The sequence below is a fragment of the Phacochoerus africanus genome, chromosome 9 (assembly GCF_016906955.1).
Source record: "Phacochoerus africanus isolate WHEZ1 chromosome 9, ROS_Pafr_v1, whole genome shotgun sequence".
In the NCBI taxonomy this organism is placed as follows: Eukaryota; Metazoa; Chordata; class Mammalia; order Artiodactyla; family Suidae; genus Phacochoerus; species Phacochoerus africanus.
The window spans coordinates 69,118,440-69,138,173 of record NC_062552.1 but is presented as its reverse complement, the minus strand read 5'-3'; the positions used below and the strand labels follow the sequence as shown (position 1 = coordinate 69,138,173).

General features: G+C 38.2%; 1 protein-coding gene across 3 annotated transcripts in view; it reads left to right on the top strand.

Moving 5' to 3' along the window:
• NUBPL (NUBP iron-sulfur cluster assembly factor, mitochondrial) overlaps positions 1–19,734 on the top strand; it is a 220,595-nt gene that overhangs the window by 68,023 nt on the left and 132,838 nt on the right. For all 3 annotated transcript variants that reach the window (XM_047794980.1, XM_047794981.1, XM_047794982.1), the window contains 2 exons: positions 14,772–14,811; positions 14,901–14,991. In XM_047794980.1, the coding sequence (XP_047650936.1) occupies positions 14,772–14,811; positions 14,901–14,991 (131 nt within the window). The remainder of the gene's footprint in view (positions 1–14,771; positions 14,812–14,900; positions 14,992–19,734) is intronic.

The window sequence follows — 19,734 nt, the reverse complement described above, 5'->3', positions numbered from 1 at the left end:
GTATGTTGGCATGACTTTAAACTTTGTTTCTTTGGAGATGTGTGTGGAAAAAATATGGGACTTAGGATGAACGAGGCCTAGACTCAAATCCTTACTGCTTTTGTTGCTAGCTATTTAACTTTGGGCAGTGCAGTTTAGTTTTCTGATCTCCCCCTACTCTATATGAAATTTGACATATAAATACTTCATATGCCATATGAAGATAACTTCCCAAGGCCCCAGCTTGAAGTGGCTAACTTCAAAATACTATAATAAATAGTATCTTACTGTACTAAAAATGCCTGGGTGACCAAATATAGAGTGTATAGGTTTCCTTTATTGTCAATTGAGCTATTTACAAAATTGTTTTGGCCACTATGTAAACTTGTATTTTTCAGTACCAGCTATACTAGGGAAGGGGAATATGGTATTTATTGAGGAGGCAGAATAGAGCACGAAAAAGAGAATGGGTCACACAGGTAGCATTTATTAAGTATCAGGTGCTAGAGGAGATTAGAAGAGGGAATGGTTATACCAAGCTGGTTTGGAGGCTGCCGTGTAAGAAAGGGCTTTAGCTAAGCAGAGAGGAAGCTGGGGATAGCCTTCCACTTTCCTCAGCTGTAAAATGGAAATAGTACTTGCCTCATAGGATTGTTACAAGGATTTAATGAAATACAGTATCTGTAAAGTATGCTGTGCTCTATGGCACATGGCTGCTATTTTTGATACTATTCTAGACTGAGTGTAAGTGGTTCCTTCTGTCATGTTAAATTTTTTTCCTTCACAGATGTCTGACTACTCCTTTAGCTTGGAGATAACACATAGTTTTCATCTTACGTATCAATTGGTTATCTGGAACATGATGTTGAAAAAAAAATTCTGATCCATACCTGGTTTTAGCATGAAAAAAATGTGACCAATTAGTGTTCAGGTATGTTCAATTAGTGATGCCAAGGCAGATGTAAAGTAGGCAGGAGGTGACCTTAGGTATGGAGGTGTATGGGATGTTGGAGTATATAAAGAAAGTATTTATCATCCTTACCTATAGTCCTGTTATCACCTATTTTTTTCTAGCCCTCCTTTCACTTCTTTCTGTTAAACTATGCCATATAAATTGACAAGATTCAGAAGTAAGATGCCAAGTGTATTCCTCTGTTCCTTATTTATAGTTACGCAGTAAATATCTGCCGACTGGTTAACTGAATGAAGTAAATTTTAGCCCCAGATTAAATAAGAATTTGAGATAATCTCCCTTGTTCAAAAATATCTCTTATAATTCTCCCACTTATATTCCAGGGAGCAGCTTCCATTTAAAAAAATACTGAAATGGAGAGTTCCCGTTGTGGTGCAGTGGAAATGAATCCAACTAGTATCCTTGAGGGTTCAGGTTCCATCCCTGGCCTTACTCAGTGGGTTGGGGATCTGGTGTTGCCATGATCTGTGGTGTAGGTCGAAGACATGGCTCTGATCCTGCGTTGCTGTGCCTGTGGCTGTAGCCAGAAGCTACAGCTCCAATTCCTAGCCAGGAACTTCCATATGCTGAGATTGTAGCCCTAAAAACAAAAAACAAATAAAAACAAAAATGAAAAAATAAGAAACCCTCTAAAACTTCTCCAAACCTTAAGTTCTCAATGTGGTTGACTTATATCAGGTTCTTTTCCTAATGGAAACAACTTATACTAGAAAATGAGAATTTTAATTGGGGAAGGGAGGGGTTGGAAAAGAAAGGGGCAGTTTTTTAATTGGGAAAAAATGTTTAATTTTAAGAAAGACGTGTCTGAACATCTTTCAGTTCTGAGATGAGTGGATTTTGGGGAAGGGCTCCAGGTGGTACAAAAATGGAAAGTATGTTGAAGAATAATGAAGCTTTAATGCTAAGAGTGATAGGTATATAATTGTAAAAACATTGAAGAAGAATTTTCTTTATAGTCTTACTTTCTGCTCCATTCCATAATATTCTATTTGCACTTTCCACCTCTGTTTACAGTATTATTATGTTGCCTTTGGGCTGTCCAGGTTGGCACTTGAATTTTGACCCATTCTATTCTCATCTTTACTCACTTTCTCTCTAAATCCCTTTTCTTTTCTTCTATGTAAACAAGGAGGGTATTCTAAACCTTTCCTGTGTACTATTAATTGGTGGACCTACTTTGTCTCATCTTGCCACTCTTAAGTTCTCCTGGAAGAACAGTAGTGGAGCAGTCCCTTTCTTGCATCTGATTTCTGAGAAATAAATGTTGGTTTCAGAAAGAAGAAAAAAGGAATAGGAAAGTGCTGGTGAGAAAGTGAAATTGTGAAATTCTCATTGAATATCTTTTCTTATTTGCCAAAGATTCTTGCACCTTGGAGTGTCTTCTCATGAATATGTGGATAAAGGCTTGTTTTTATAAAACAGTTTTATTACTTACTTGACTCTATTTTTAAGTATTTCTTGAAACTCATGAAATGAGGTTGTATATATATATGTATTTTTAGGTCCGCAGGTGCGGTATATGGAAGTTCCCAGGCCAGGGGTTCAGTCAGATCTGTAGCTGCTGACCAAAGCTACAGCCACAGCAATGCCAGATCCAAGCTGCATCTGTGACCTACACCACAGCTAATAGCAACACCAGATCTCTAACCCACTGATTGGGACCAGAATCAAACTGGCATCTTCGTGGATACTCGTCAGATTTGTTACCTGAGCCACAATGGGAACTCTGAGGTTGTGTATTCTTGGCTACACTCTGCATTAAAAAAAATGGATGTGATGTCTTTAGTTACATGATTTCAAGTTATAATTTTTTAAGATGTATATTCCTGAACCTTGGCGTTCAACTATATTTAATACACTTCTTTTATTTTTGCAGTCAGAGAACGGAATAGAAGGTACAGAGATTTTTCAGGTTTATTGCTGATACCAAGTAAATTGAAATGTCCATTGTTTAGCTGATTCATGAACAATGGATTGCTACAGAAAGAAGACCTGATTCTAGATCAGAGTTCTCCTTGGAACATTTAATGATGTTGACTTTATTTATTTATTTATTTATTTATTTATTTATTTATTTATGTCTTTTTGTCTTTTCTGGGGTGGCAGCCATGGCATATGGAGGTTCCCAGGCTAAGGGTCTAATTGGAGCTATAGCTGCCGGCCTATGCCAGGAACCATAGCAACGTGGGATCCGAGCTGTGTCTTTGACCTACACCACAGCTCACGGCAACACCAGATCCTTAACCCACTGAGCAAGGCCAGGGATCGAACCCGCAACCTCATGGTTCCTAGTCGGATTCGTTAACCACTGAGCCACGACAGGAACTCCATCATTATTCTATTATTAACTTTAATAGAAAGGTTTAAAGCAGCTTTTCTCATGCCTATTTCCTTTTTACCTAGCTTTTCATTTTGACATGGTCATAGTGTCTATTGTAGCTTGACAATTAATTTATAATATAAAAGTAGTCTCTAAATCTTTTTGAACTTCACTGGTGACATATAATCCATTAATTAAATTCATACCTGTTAGAAATGATAAAACTTTTTGTAATAGACTGAGGAGGACGTGGCAATGTGTCATTCATTCTGAAAGTGGCATTGTGACAATTGAAATAGTTTGACTTAACAGTAGAAATCTTTTATGCTTCAGAGCATGAACTGTTGTGAAGATAAGGGGAGGTAGGAAAAAATGATCTTTATCATGGTAAGTTCAGCTAATGATGGTTTCTTCAAAACACTATTACTTATGGCGCAGTGGATTTCAATGTTTTAATATAAACCTTCAATAGCATTTTGTTAGTTTTCCAATCAGGTTTGCGTGGAGGAATTGCTGTACACATTTTCTGTAAATAAAAGTCTAGGGCAAAGAAAGTAATTTGTATCTGTAGTCATGAGCTGTTCAGTCTTTCTCTGTTAATCTAAAAGTATGGCTTCAGCCTATGCCAACATTCTATTCTGGTAATTTTATTAATTAAAGTAAAATACTTTTAGACAGTATCAATTTTGTTTACTAATACATAGGAGAAGATGGTGAAGAATGTGCCTTTAACTTTCTCTTTAATGTATATGCCATACATGTTTAGGAGTTTCAGTGTACATTTTTTCACTGTTAAATTTTGAAGAAATAGGACTTCTCTAATTCACATCATAACTACTTGGCATTGTCTCTGCAGTGGCTCTGGTTCGATCCCTGGGCTGGGAACTTCCATATGCTGCAGGTACAGCCACATGTCTATTTATTTTTATTTTTAATTTTTTGTCTTTTTAGGGCCACACCCACTGCATATATAGGTTCCCAGGCTAGGGGTCAAATTGGAGCTGCAGCTGTTGGCCTACGCCACAGCCACAACAATGTAGGATCCAGTCTGTGTCTGCAACCTACACCACAGCTCACGGCAACGCTGGATCCTTAACCCACTAACGGAGGCCAGGGATCAAACTTGGATCCTCATGGATACTAGTTGGGTTTGTTAACTACTGAGCCACGATGGGAACGCTGCAGCCACGTGTTTAAAAAAAAATTTTTTTTTGGAAGAAATACATTTTACATAGTGATGGATCTCACATTGCTGAGCTTTTGGGTTGCAATTTATTTTTCACTAAAGTACAAGGAATATTTAAAGTACATATTTTCTCTGGATTGAGATTTAGCATACTAATGAAGTAGATTAAAGATTGTTCTTTTACAGTCTTAGAGATTTTGATTTTCAATTTTGTGGAAAGACTTTTGATTATCCCAGTGTCTTAGTCTATTCAGGCTGCTCTAAAATACCATAGGCTGTGTGTAGCTTAGGCCAAGAGCATTTATTTCTCATAGTTCTTGAGGCTGAGAAGTCCAAGATCAAAGTGCCAGCAGATTCAATGTCTGTTGAGAACCTCCCTCCTGGTTCACAGATAATCATCTTCTCATTCTGTCCTCTTATGGCAAGAGAATTCTCTGGGATTTCTTTCTTTCTTTCTTTTTTTTTTGTCTTTTTCTAGGGCTGCACCCTCAGCTTATGGAGGTTCCCAGGCTAGGGGTCCAATCGGAGCTGTAGCCGCCAGCCTATGCCAGAGCCACAGCAAAGCTGGATCCGAGTCACGTCTGTGACCTACACCACAGCTCACGGCAACGCTGGATCCTTAAGCCACTGAACAAGGCCAAGGATTGAACCCACAACCTCATGGTTCTTAGTCGGATTTGTTAACACTAAGCTATGACGGGAACTTCTGGGATTTCTTTTATAGGGGCACTCATCCCATTCGTGAGAGCTCCACTCTCATGACCTAATCAACTCCATAGGTGCTACCTCCTAACACCATCACAGTGGGGCTAGCATTTCAACATAAGAATTTAAGGGGGGAGTTCACATTTAGTCCATAACACCTAGTTTCCATTTCCAATTCCAGTTTGACCTTCAAGCCCCTGGTTTCTTTGTTTGTTTGTTTTTTAGGGCTACACTAGTGGCCTATGGAAGCTCTCAGGCTAGGGGTCAAATTGGAGCTACAGCTGCCAGCCTACATCACAGCCACAGCAATGCCGGATCTGAGCCGCATCTGCGATCTACACCACAGCTCATGGCTACGCCAAGTCCTTAATCCACTGAGAAAAGACCAGGGATTGAACCCGGAACCTCATGGTTACTGGTCGGATTTGTTTCCGCTGAGCCCAACGGGGACACCAAGCCCATGTTTTGAATAGAATCAGACTACTTAGATAATCTATTTCAAGTGGAAGAGTAAGTGAATAGATAATACTTGTATTCTCATATTTCATTTTGGTATAATCTTTTCCATGTTACATTAAAAACAAGATAAGGCTACCATTGCAACTACAGATTGTAACCTGCGCACTAAAACAAGGAAAAGAAGTAAGGATAATTGATGGTGAAAAGGGAAAAGACAGAATTGTCATGAATTCATGTAATATGTTTGTCTACCTAGAAAGTTAAAAAAACATAATCAGAAAACTATGTGAAAATAGAGTTCTATTAGATATCTTAAGGAATATAAGATCACTGTATAACAATCAGCAGCTTTCCACTTCTAGTTATGGCAGTATGGCAGCTTTCCACTTCTGGTTCTTCCTGTGACAGCATACCTTAAAATGTTACATGGAATATTAACAAAAATTTCTTTTGTTTTCCCTTCTTTTTTTGGGAGGCTGCACTTGTGGCATATGGAAGCCCCCAGCCTAGGGGTCAAATTGGAGCTGTGGCTGTTGGCTTATGCCACAGCCACAGCAACACTGGATCCAAACTGCATCTGCATCCTACACCGAGGCTTGCGACAATGCTGGATCCTTAACCCACTGAGTGAGGCCAGGAATCAAACCTGTATCCTCATGGGTACTAGTTAGTTGTATTCTTAACCTGCTGAGCCACAACTCTCCAGTTAAAAAAATAATATTGTAGAGCAGGATAAAACAAAACAAAATTTAGATGGGTTGAAGCTATTTATAAGAAATGTACCTAAAACATAAAAATACATTCAGCTTAAAAGTTAAAGAATCAGAAAAGATAAATCAGACAAAATGAAAGTGAATATGTTAATAGACAAAATAGACTTTAAAGACTTTTAAAGCAAAAGTCTTACTGAAAATAAAGAATTATTACCTATAAATAGACTTGATATGATGGCCATATATAGACTATCCTTTTCAAGTACCTGTTGAATGTTTGCAAAAATTGACTATGTGCTAACCCATGAAGCAAGTTTCAGTGAATTTCAAAGACAGTTATTGTTCAGGCCACATTTTGTAATTACCACACAATTGATTTAGAAGTTTTTTTTTTTTCTTAACAAAATGGTAATTTAAAAAATTTACGCATTTGGAAATTAAAAGCAGTTTTAATTTTTATTTTATTTTATTTTTTTGTCTTTTTGCCTTTTCTAGGGCCACTTCCTGCGGCACATGGAGGTTCCCAAGCTAGGTGTCTAATCGGAACTGTAGCCACCAGCCTACACCAGAGCGACAGCAACGTGGGATCCGAGCCGCGTCTGCAACCTACACCACAGCTCACGGCAACACTGGATCCTTAACCCACTGAGCAAGGCCAGGGATTGAGCCCGTAACCTCATGGTTCCTAGTTGGATTTGTTAACCATTGCGCCATGACGGGAACTCCAAATTTATTAATTTTTTTTGGCTGTGCCCACAGCATGTGGAAGTTCCCAGACCAGGGATTGAACCTGCGCCATAGCAGCAACCTAAGCCACTGCAGTGACAATGCTATATTCTTAACCCACTGAGCCACTGCTGAGAACTTATTTTTATTTTTTTATTTTTATTTTTTAAAGCAATTTTAAGCAGTTGGTCAAAAGAAGAAATAATGAAAGTGAAAACTTGTGGGATAAAGCTAAAATAATATTTAGAGATTAGTGAATAGTCTTAAATGTTTATATTGAAAAAAGAAGGCTGAAAATAAGTAAGATAACTATTTAACTGAAGTTAGAATATTGCAATAATCCCAAAGAAAGTAAAAGGAAATAAGTAGTTAAGAGCAGAAATCAATGCACTTGAAAATAAAGATACAGTAGTGAGGACCAACAAAACCAAAATGCCAAAAAACCAAGACCCCAAACCCCCCAAAACCTCATAAATTAGACAAATGCCTGGTAGGGTAGGGTTTTTTGTTTGCTTTTTGTTTTTGTTTTCGTTTTTTTAAAGAGAGAAGCTCTTTGAATATGTTAGAATTAAAAAAAGAAAATTGACAGATGAGACCATGATTTCATATATGAGACAATAGGAGTTCCCACTGTGACACAACAGGATTGGCAGTGTCTCTGGAGCTCTGGGATGCAGGTTTGATCCCCGGCCCAACACGGTGGGTTAAGACTCCAGCATTGCCACAGCTGCAGTGTAGGTCGCTACTGTGGCTTGTATCTTATCCCTGGCCCAGGAACTCCATATGCTGCGGGGTACCCAAAAAATTAAATAAAAAAAAAATAAAAAACAAGTATGAGAAAATGTTTGGACAACTCTCTACCAATACATTTGGAAATTTTCTTAAAATAGACAATTCGCAGAAAAATATATACCACCAAAACAGACTCAGGAAAAAAATATATATAGATTATTCCATGCTTATTTAAAAAATGGAATCAGTAGTTAAAAATCTTACTACCAGAGTTCCCTTTGCGCATCAGTACATTACGAGCCTGACTGATACCCATGAGGATGTGGGTTTGATCCCTGGCCTTGTTCAGTGGGTTAAGGATCTGGTGTTGCTTTGAGCTAGGGTGTAGGTTGCTGATATGGCTTGGATCTGGCGTTGCTTCGGCTGTGGTGTAGGCTGGCAGCTGTAGCTCTGATTTGATTCCCAGCCTGGAAACTTCCATATGCAGCAGGTGTGGCCCTAAAAAGCAAAAAAAAAAATCGCTTATCTTTTAAGGAAGAGTTATAGCTTTTTCTTTTTTTTTTCTTTCTTTTTTTTTGTCTTTTTGTTGTTGTTGTTGTTGTTGCTATTTCTTGGGCCGCTCCCGCGGCATATGGAGGTTCCCAGGCTAGGGGTCTAATCAGAGCTGCAGCCACCTGGCCTACGCCAGAGCCACAGCAACTCGGGATCCGAGCCACATCTGCAACCTACACCACAGCTCCTGGCAACGCCGGATCCATAACCCACTGAGCAAGGCCAGGGACCGAACCCGCAACCTCATGGTTCCTAGTCGGATTCATTAACCACTGCGCCACCACGGGAACTCCTATAGCTTTTTCTTTGTGTGGGGATCCAGTGAATAGCGTTAAGTGATGTATTTCTTATATAAACCTGTATATTTTATTCACAGCTTATTTTTATTTTTATATAAATGCTTGCTACATTTGCAACTCTCTGTAAGCCTTAGATTAATTCAACATAAGACATTAAAAGGTCTCTAAAGAGTTGTTGGCTCTGGGGAGTAAGAAATGGGAGAGGGTAGGGGGATTATTGATGTTTAGTAATAATTTTATAGTATGGCCTGACTTTTTAATGAGCATGAGTATGGTATTGAAGGAAATAGAAAGGAGAAAACAGTGCAGAGCACAATAGAGCAAAGTTATTACTCTGAAAATTTAACTTGGATGCTTTGGAAAGGATTGACAAAGTTATGTGGAAAAGAATGTTGTTACCAAATTAGCTCTGGAGGAGATTGAGTTTGTTAGTTCAATCAGAAATTAAAGAGGGGTATTTCCCGTTGTGGCTCTGTGGTAGAGAACCTGGCTAGTATTCATGAGGACTCAGGTTCAATCCCTGGCCCCACTTAGTGGGTTAAGGCTCCAACATTGCTGAAAGGTGTGGCATAGGTTATAGGTGCAGCTGGATTCTGTGTTGCTGTGGCTCTGGCATAGGCCTGCACCTACAGTTCTCATTTGACCCCTAGTTTGGGAACGTCCATATGCGACAGGTGTGGCCCTTAAAAGACCAGAAAAAGAAAAAAGAGGGAAACCATAAAAAAAAGTGTAGATTTTTTTTGCTATAAATTAGCTGTGTAATCTTCATAGTTTATTTACTTCCCAACTCCCATTTTATTAATATAAAAGGTAAGAATAAGGACAAAATTCTTGTGCATTAGAAATTTGACTAAAAATAGGAGTAAATAATAGGAATAAATGTTCCTAAACATTTTATATTACCTTGGAACATAAAAATGTGTACTTATTCGCTGATCTTTTAAGGAAGAGTTATAGCTTCTTCTTTGTGTAGGGATCCAGTGAATAGCATTCAGCGATGTATTTCTTTTATAAACCCATATATTTTATGCACAGCTTATTTTTATTTTTATTTATTTATTTATTTTGTTTTAGGGCTGCATCCACAGCACATGGAGATTTCCAGGCTAGGGGTCTAATTGGAACCACAGCTGCCGGCCTACACCACAGCCACAGCAATGCCAGATCCAGTCCGTGTCTGCGACCTACACCACGACTCATAGCAATGCCAGATCCTTGACCAACTGAGCAAGGCCAGGGATCGAACCTGCAACCTCATGGTTCTTAGTCTGTTTCGTTTCCACTGCACCACAACAGGAACTCCAACAACTTTCAATTTCAATCTCTTTAAAGAAAAGAATCTAAAGAACATATGATAAAATCTGAATAAGTAATCCTATTAGATTTTTATGACTTTGTCTTAAACTTTAGCACAATACTGGTCTAATTGCATAGGATAAGAGGTCTTCTAGTGTACTTTGTTACAGTGAAGAAGTAGGATAGGATAAAGAATGACTAGGGAATGTGGCTGCACAGACAGTTTGATAAAATAAATTTATTTTATAGTAACCTCTTGTAATATGAAGTGTATTTGTTTTGTATTGAGCATAAGCAGTACATTGTTTTTCTCTTGCGATTAATGTAATTTCTTAGATCACAAAGTAGAGGGGATTTTTTTTCTTTTTTTTTGTGGTAAAGCATAACAAAATTTACCCTCTTAACCATTTTTAAAGTATACAGTTCAATGGTGTTAAATACATTCATAATATTGTGCAACTGTTACCACCATTTGTCTGCATAGTTTATTTCATCTTGTAAAACAAACTCTCGGGAGTTCCTATTTTGGCGCAGTGGAAACGAATCTGAGTAGTATCCATGAGGATCGGGGGTTCAATCCTTGGCCTTGATCAGGAGATGGGCAATCTGGCGTTGCTGTGAGCTGTGGTGTAGGACACAGATGTGGCTCAGATCCCATGTTGCTGTCACTGTGGTGTAGGCCAGAGGCTACAGCTCTGATTTGACCCCTAACCTGGGAACTTCCATATGCCATGCATGTGGCCTTAAAAAAAGGAAGAACAAAACAAAACAAAACTGAAACTCTCTACCCATTAAACACCATTGCACTTTCCCCTGCCTCTGGTAGCCACCATTCTACTTCCTGTCTCCATGATTTTGACTACTTTGAGTGTCTCACATAAGGGAAATCATACAGTATTTCTCTTTTTGTGGCTGATTTACTTTACTTAGCATAATGATCTCATAGTTCCTCCATGTTTTAGCATATGTCAGAATTTTCCATTTTATGGCTGAATATTTCATCCCATATCTATACCACATTTAGCTTATCCATTCATTTGTTAATGGACATTTGGGTTGCTTCCACATTTTAGCTATTGTGAATAATGCTGCTATGAACATGAGTGTACAGATACTCTTCAAGACACTGAGACCCTACTTTCAGTCCTTTTTGGGTATGTACCAGAAAGTGGACTTGCTGGATCATATGGTAATTCTGTTTTTAATTTTTTGAGTAACATGTATTATTTTCCATAGAATTTCCATTTTACATTCTAATGAACAGTGCACAAGAGCTCCCATTTGTCTATATTCTCACCAACTCTTACAGTTTTCTCTTTTTGTTTGTTTGTTTGTTTGTTTTGATGGCAGCCATCCTAATAGAGTAAGGTCATCTCTCATTGTAATTTTGATTCACATTTCCCTGATGATCAGTGATGTTGAATATTTTTTTATGTGCTTATTGGCCACTAGATACTTTCTTTGGAGAAATGTCTATTCACTTCCTTTGTCCGTTTTTCGGCATTGTTGTTGAGTTTTAAGAGTTCTCTACGTATTCTGGGTTTTAATCTCTATGAGAAAAATGATTTACAAATATTTTTCCCAGCCTGTGGGTTGCCTTTTTACTCTGTTGATACTATCTCTTGATGCATGACATTCAAAAATTTTCATTGAACTCCAGTTTGTCTATTGTTTGTTTTTTTTTCTTTCTTTCTTTCTTTCTCTTCCTCCCTCCATCCCTCTTTCTTTCTTTCTCTCTCCCTCCATCCCTTCCTTCCTTCCTTTTCTCTTTCTTTCTTTCTCTAATTGTTTTTTTCTTTTACTATCTTTCTTCCTCTTTTTTCCTCCCTCCCTGGGCCAGGGGTCAAGTTGGAGCTGCAGCTGACAGCCTGTGCCATAGTCATGGCAACACTGGATCCAAGCCACATCTGCATCCTGTGCTACAGCTTGAAGCAATGCAGAATCCTTAACCCATTGAGCAAGGCCAGGGATCTAACCCACATCCTCACAGAGACAACATTGAGCCCATAACCCACTGAGCCCCAGTGGGAACTCCTCTGTTGATTCTTTTGTTGCCTGTGACTTTGGTGTCAGATCCAAGAAATCCTTGCCAAATCCATTGATAGGAAACTCATGCCCCCCCCCCCCCCCGTATTTTCTTCTCAGAGTCTTATAGTTTTAGCTCTTACATTTAGGCTTTTGATCCATTTTGAGTAAATTTTTGTCTTGTGGTATTAGGTAAGGATCCAACTTCATTCTTTTGCATGTGGATATCCAGTTTTCCTAGCTTTTCCCACATTGAACTGTCTCTTGAAAAATCATTTGATTATATATGTAAGGGTTTATTTCTGGGCTCTCTGTTCTTTTCTGTTGATGTTTGCCTTTGTGCCAGTACCACACTGTCTTGATTGTTGCAGCTTTGTAGTAAGTTTTAGAATAAGGAAATTTGAGTTCTCAGGCTCTGTTCTTTTTTTTCAAGATTGATTTGAATGGAATTCTTATTGTGGCTCAGCAGGTTAAGAACTCAACATAGTGTCTGTGAGGATGCAGGTACCATCCCTGGCCTTGCTTATTGGGTTAAGGGTCTAGTGTTGCTGCAAGCTGTGATGTGGGTCTCAGATGCCCACAAGCTGTGGCATAGGTTGGAAATGGGGCTCAGATCTTGGTGTTGCCATGGTTGCAGTGTAGGCCTACAAGTATAGCTCTGATTCAAACCCCTAGCCTGGGGACTTCCATATGCCACAGGTGTGGCTGTAAAAATAATAATAAAAAAAGATTTATTTGCATATTTGGGATCCCTTGAGATTCCATAAGAATTTTAGGATGGGTTTTTCTATTTCTATAAAAAATACCAGGAGTTTCCCTGTGGCACGGTGGGTTAAGGACCTGGCATTGTTATGGCAGCAGCTTGGGTTGCTGTTGTGTGTGTAATGTTATCAGCATTTTGATAGGGATTATATTGATTCTGTAGATTTCTTTGGGTAGTATTGACGTCTTAACAACATTAAGTCTTCCAGTTAATGAACATGGGATGTGTTTATATTTATTTATGTCTTCTTTAATTTCTTTCAGTTTGCTTTGTAGTTTTTATCGTGCAAGTCTTTTACCTTCTTGGTCATGTCAATTTCAGAGTATTTAATTCTTTCTGATTTTGTTATAAACGGAATTTTCATAATTTCCTTTTCAGATTGCTCTTTGGTAATATATAGAATGCAACTGATATTTGTATTTTGACTTTGTTTCCTGCTACTTTACCAAATTTGTTTATTAGCGCTAATAGATTTTTTTGTGGAATTTTGGGGGTTTTCTATATATAAGATCATAACATCAGAGTTCCCATTGTGGCTCAGTGGTAATGAACCTGACTCGTATCCTGAACCTGGCTGTGAGTTCCAAACCTGGCCTTGCTCAGTGGATTAAGGATCTGGCATTACCATGAGCTGTGTATACATTGTAGATCAGACTTGGATCCTGCGCTGCTGTGGCTGTGGCTTAGGCCAGCCGCTGCAGTTTCAATTCGACCCCTAGCCTGCCTGGGAACTTTCATATGCCATGGATATGCCCCTCAAGAGCAAAACAAAACAAAACAAAACAAACAAACAAAAAAACCAAAACAACACATAACATCTGTGAAAAGAGAAAACTTTACTTCTTCCTTTCTAATTTGGATAGTGTTTATTTCTCTTTCTTGCTTCATTGCTATGGCTATAACTTTCAGTATTATGTTGAGTGAAATTGGCAAATATATACATTCTTGTTTTATTCCTGATCCTAGAGGAAGATGTTCAGTGTTTTACCGTTGAATGTGATGCTTGCTTTGTTTTTTTCGTATTTGGCTTTTATTATGTTGAGAAACAAAATAGAGTTTTGTTACTTTTTTAGATTTTTTTTGGTTTTTCAATTTTTTCAATTTTTTTTCTTTTTATGGCTGCACTCATGGCATATGGAAGTTCCCAGGCTAGGGGTTGAATTGGAGCTACAGCTGCTTGGTCTACGCCATAGGCACAGCAACACCAGATCCAAGCCATGTCTGTGATGTATATCACAGCTCACTAAAATGCCACATCCTTAACCCACTGAATGAGGATACTAGTCGGGTTTGTTACTGCTGAGCCACAATGGGAACTCCCCTCACCCCTTTTTTTTTAAATAGCCGCATCCATGGCATGTGGAAGTTCCTGGGCCAGAGATTGAATCCAAGCTGCAGCTGTGACCTGTGCTGCAGCTGTGGCAATGCCGGATCCTGAAGTAAAACCTACTGCACTGGGCCAGGGATTGAACCCACACCTCTGCAGCAACCTGAACTGGTGCAGTCAGTTTCTTAACTCACTGCGCTGCTGTAGGAACTCCAAAGAGGAATTATTTCTTACTAAAACTGTATCCCGCCTACTTTTTATTTTTTATTTTTTATTTTTTTGTCTTTTTGCCATTTCTTGGGCCGCTCTTGTGGCATATGGAGGTTCCCAGGCTAGGGGTCGAATCAGAGCTGTAGCCACCAGCCTACACCAGAGCCACAGCAACTCGGGATCTGAGCCGTGTCTACAACCTACACCACAGCTCATGGCAATGCCTGGATCCTTAACCCACTGAGCAAGGGCAGGGATGGAACCCGCAACCTCGTGGTTCCTAGTTGGATTTGTTAACCACTGCACCACGACGGGAACTCCCTGCCTATTTTTAGATGTTGCATCTACTGTTTAAATTGTTCAAAATTGAGTTTAAATTTAAAAGGTAGCAGATTGAGTAGCTTAATTTATATTTTTAATTTGACATTTCTTTGATAAGAAAAAAGTCAGTATGTTTATGTATAAAGATTTACTCTTCTAAAAGGTGTTTTTTTTCCTTATTTCAGGCAACTTAATGCGACCTCTTTTGAATTATGGTATTGCTTGGTGAGCATATCTTTTTTCCTTATGTTAGTTTTCAGAAGAATACTGATTAACATATATAAATTAGTTGTATTTTTGGTTTACTGTTGCAGCATGTCCATGGGCTTCCTGGTTGAAGAGACTGCACCAGTTGTTTGGAGAGGCCTTATGGTAATGTCAGCCATTGAGAAACTGTTAAGGCAGGTAATAAAATTGCATTAAGTATTATTTTATTATTGGTATACTGTGGTTAATATTTACTGATTGGAGAGTCATTAAAATTTGCAGTCAGGCTTGAGATGTTTTACAAAAGAATCCAGTTGATAGACTGAATTTGTAATGCGTTATGTGGCGCCAAGCCTAAATTTCACTGTCACATGATTAAATCTTTCCCATTGCTTATGAGTACTAAAATCTAATGTCTTATTTTATATTGTTCTGTTTCTCTGTTGTGGCTGCAGTAAGACAAGGAAATCTATTTTATGAGTAATCTGCCTTCTTTAGATTTATGGTTAATCTCATTGTGGCTAACCAATATTGAGTTATAAGGGCACTGTAGAAATTCCTTAGATATAGAAAAAAAACTATATAAACCATGGTGCTTATGATTTAAAATTGCTTCAGAACAAAGTGAAATTTTATTTTACTCTGAGTACCTACGGCTGCATATTTATGTATATAATGTCTGTCCAGTCAACTTTAATTCATCCTTAAGATGGGCTATGTGTTATTTATGGGAATAAGTTTTATTTTTTCCTAGTAGCTGTGAATTTATAATTAATTATGTTCTAGGTAAATATTGTAAGTACTTTGAATTTCTCCGCTGACTTAAAACACTTACCCCTTATTTATTCAGGATTTACGTTGGGCCAGACACCATGCCATGGGTTAAGAATTTGAATCATAGATATCTAGTTGTGAAAGTAAATAGATGAAATATGTCTTGAACTCTGAAGCTTATCTTTTTTCATTGTAATGTCTTTTTTTCTGCTGTTTGAGTTCTGATAAATGTGCTCTTTGAACTTTGGTCCTGGACTCCTCCTGTGTTCTTAGCACAATTAAGTTCTCTCTGCTGCATTTCTTCCCCTCTTATACTCAGATCTCATAGTTGGTTATTACAGTTATACTCCCCAAAACACCCCTTCCATCTCTGTTACCTTTTTTTTTTTTTTTTTTTGCTTTTTAGGGCTGCACTTGCGGCATATGGAGGTTCCCAGGCCAGGTGTCCAATTGAAGCTACAGCTGCCGGGCCTGCACCACAACCATAGCAACACAGGATCCGAGCCATGTCTGTGACCTATACCACAGCTCATGGCAACACCAGATCCTTAACCCACTTAGCGAGGCCAGGGATCGAACCCACAACCTCATGATTCCTAGTTGGATTCATTTCTGCTGCACCATGATGGAAACTCCGTACCAGTTACTTTGTAATCTTGACCTTTATTTGTGTGGATTAAGTCAACTGTTTTTGTTTGAGGAAAATTCTAAAACAATCTTTATTTAGTTTATAATTAGTTTTTTTTCCATCTGTGAAAAAATCTTTTTAAATTTTATAATGATTTTTATTTTTTCCATTATAGCTGGTTTACAGTGTTCTGTCAATTTTCTACTGTACAGTAAGGTGACCCAGTTACACATACATGTATACATTCTAATAAATTTAGAGTCAAAGGAAATTTGGAAACACTCAAAGGAGAATTCTGATTTTAATATTAATATTCCCCCTCCTATGTTAGTGTTATAATTATCAACAGGAAATGATTTAGAGTTCCTCCTAAGGCTTTATGGATGGCCATAAGAAGGTGGAAGTACTTCCACTTTCCACAGTGACCAGGCAGTTAGAGATCCAAGTCAGTGAGAAGAGACACAGAAAACCAGGCCAAGGGTCGGTGTTTCCAGCTCAGGCATGTAGAATCTTCATAGCCTTTCCCCAGTAAGGGGTGTGCAAGTTCTCTCTTTTCTGTCCTTTTTAAATCTCAGGGACCCTTTTCCATCTCAAATTCCATCAGGTGACAAAAGCATCTCTGCAAATTAACCCTTGAGCCAGGAAGAGAGAAAGCAAGTATGCACCTGCCCTCTGAAGGGCAAAGAGAATTACCCACAGAATAAGTGCGATTAAACCTGGCAGTGCAAATAATTAGGCTGCAAAAAGATTGCACCTAAATCTCACAGTTAGATTTAGTAACTGCTTTTATAAATGAAGAAAATATTTTGAGACCAGAGGTGAGAGGATCAATAGTCTGAAGGAGCCAGAGTGTTTGTGTGTGTATGTGTGTGATGGAGTGTTGGGGAACAGAGGCGGGGGTCAAGATCTCAATTCCATATTCTCATTCAGTGTCCCACCACAACCCCAGTGTTTTTAATCTACTGCTGAATACTGTCAGAGAATATAGATTAATTGTGTTCATTGCTGGCATTAGATGTTTTTGATTTTTGAATTTAGCCATGCTCTCAACATTATAGTCATCTGATTTTACTCATTGTTCTCAACATTTATTAAATGTTCAGCTTAAAAAAATACTTAGGGAATTTGGTAGTCTGGCAGAGGGTCTAGTGAAGATAGATTTGAGTTTCTGATACTTAAATTGTATGAAAGTCACAATTTACTCTAAGTGATGAAGATACATTTTTAGCAAACATACTGCAAAATATCAATGACCATCAAGAGTGAGAAGATTGATACATTTCTTATTGGGATACTTCAGCTATCCTTTAAGATATTAGGATATTGGACTGCATTTTTTGATGTACAGTCTTTTGTAAAGTTGCTTCTGTCATCTGCACATTGTTTTTTTTTTTTTTTTTTTGGCAGCATGCAGAAGTTCCTGGGTCAGGGATTCAACCTGCACCACAGCATGACCCAAACCACAGCAGTGACTATGCTGGGTCCTTAGCCTGCTGAGCCACCAGGCTACTCTTGTCATCTGCATGTTTTAATAGGAGCTAAAACCTGACATTTTTGGATCATACTGTGACTAGTGCTAATCACCTGTTCGTTAAGGAGTGTTTTTTGTTTTTGTTTTGCTTTAGAAAGCAGACCACCCTCTGGTAAATTTAACATCCTTAACATCTATATAGCAGTTCGTTGTGGAGAGTACCTGAGTCATTGGCTGATTAAAAGAATTGAATGTACCATATATATAGAAGAGTGTACAAATCATACATGTCCAGATTATCTCAAAGTGAAAACACCTTTATGATCATCATTTGGGATAAGATAAATAGAATACCAATGTCCCAGAAGCTCTTCTTGTGTCCCTTCTTGGTTATTACTTTGTGGGGAGAAGAAAGATAAATATTTGTGGTCAGTCTGCCATCTTGAATTAGAATCTGGTTTAAAGTTTTTTTTTTTCCTCGCCCTTATTATATTTTATTTAGTTAAACTTGTACATATAATGGGATACACAGATCTTATAATGTACAGTCTAATGACTTTTGATAAACATATATAACTATTTAACCATACCCCAATCAAAATAGAGAACATTTGGAGTTCCTGTCATGGCGCAGTGGTTAGCAAATCTGACTGGGAACCATGAGGTTGTGGGTTTGATCCCTGGCCTTGCTCAGTGGGTTAAGGATCCAGCGTTGCCATGCGTTGTGGGGTGGGTTGCAGACACGGCTCAGATCCCGCGTTGCTGTGGCTCTGGTGTAGGCCGGCAGCTATAGCTCCGATTCAATGCCTAGCCTGGGAACCTCCATATGCTGTGGGAGCGGCCCAAGAAATGGCAAAAAAGACAAAAGAAACCCCCCCAAAAACAAACAAACAAAACAAACTTTCATCCATATAGAAAGTTTCCATCATTGTGATTTCTGTCACCATAAATTAGTTTTGCATGTTCTTATACTTCATATAAAGGGAACCCTACAACACGTAGCTTTTTGTATCTAGTTTCTTTCTCTTAGCCTAAAGCTTTTAAAGTCATCCCTGTTGCATATATAAGTAGTTGAGTCCTTTTTTTTGCTGAGTAGTATTTCTTTACATGAATATAACCCAGTATTGTTGATCTATTCTTCTGTTGATGGACATTTATGTAGTCTTTGGTTTTTGGCTATTATACAAATAATGCTGACATAAATACTTGTGCAAGTGTTCATTAAAGTTCCAGTTGCATCACATCTTTGCCAACATTTGTGGATGTGAAATGGTATCTTCTGATGGTTTTATTTTGTGGTTCCCTGCTGGTCAGTGATGTTGAGTCCTTTTCATGTGCATGCTGGATATTGCTGTTTCTTCTTTTATGCAGGGTATATTCAGGTCTTTTACTTTTTTTTTTTTTTTTTTGCTCATTTTCGTCTTGTAATTGAGTTATAAGAGTTTTAACATATTTTGTCTATAAGTCCATTGTCAGATAGATAAATGTATTAGGAATAGTTCTCCCAGTCTGTGGCTTGCCTTTTGATGAGCTGAAATTTAAAATTTTCATGAAATCCAATTTATCCAAAAAAATTTTTTTAAATGCTTAGGACTTTTTTATGTTCTCTTTAGGAAATTTTTGCCTCTCTGCCATAAGCTTGTAAAGATATTCTCATGACTTTATCTTAAAGCTATATGGCTTGTATATGTTGAATTAATTTTTTGTATTAAGTGAGATAATGATCAAGATTTAGTTTGTTTCATAGTTGTGGCATAATAGGAAATATTATTCTTGTTCTTTTCTTGGGTCCTGGCACATGGTGCCTAAACTCTTGGAAATTCCTGAATGGTAGGATTGTCCTTTGTCATCCTTGAGGAGCCCGTTTTTTGAGTACACCTGCTAGTTCATGCTAGTGAGGTGACTTAGGGTGGGATCCCTAAACCTTAGGATGGGGCTGGTCACCAGGAAGGCCAAGTATTTAGAGGGTTAGAACTTTCAGACTCATATACTGACCACTGGAAAGGGGTCATAGGATGGGCTGTAGATTAAACTCTGTAAAACCTCTTGAACAACAAGATTCAGTGAG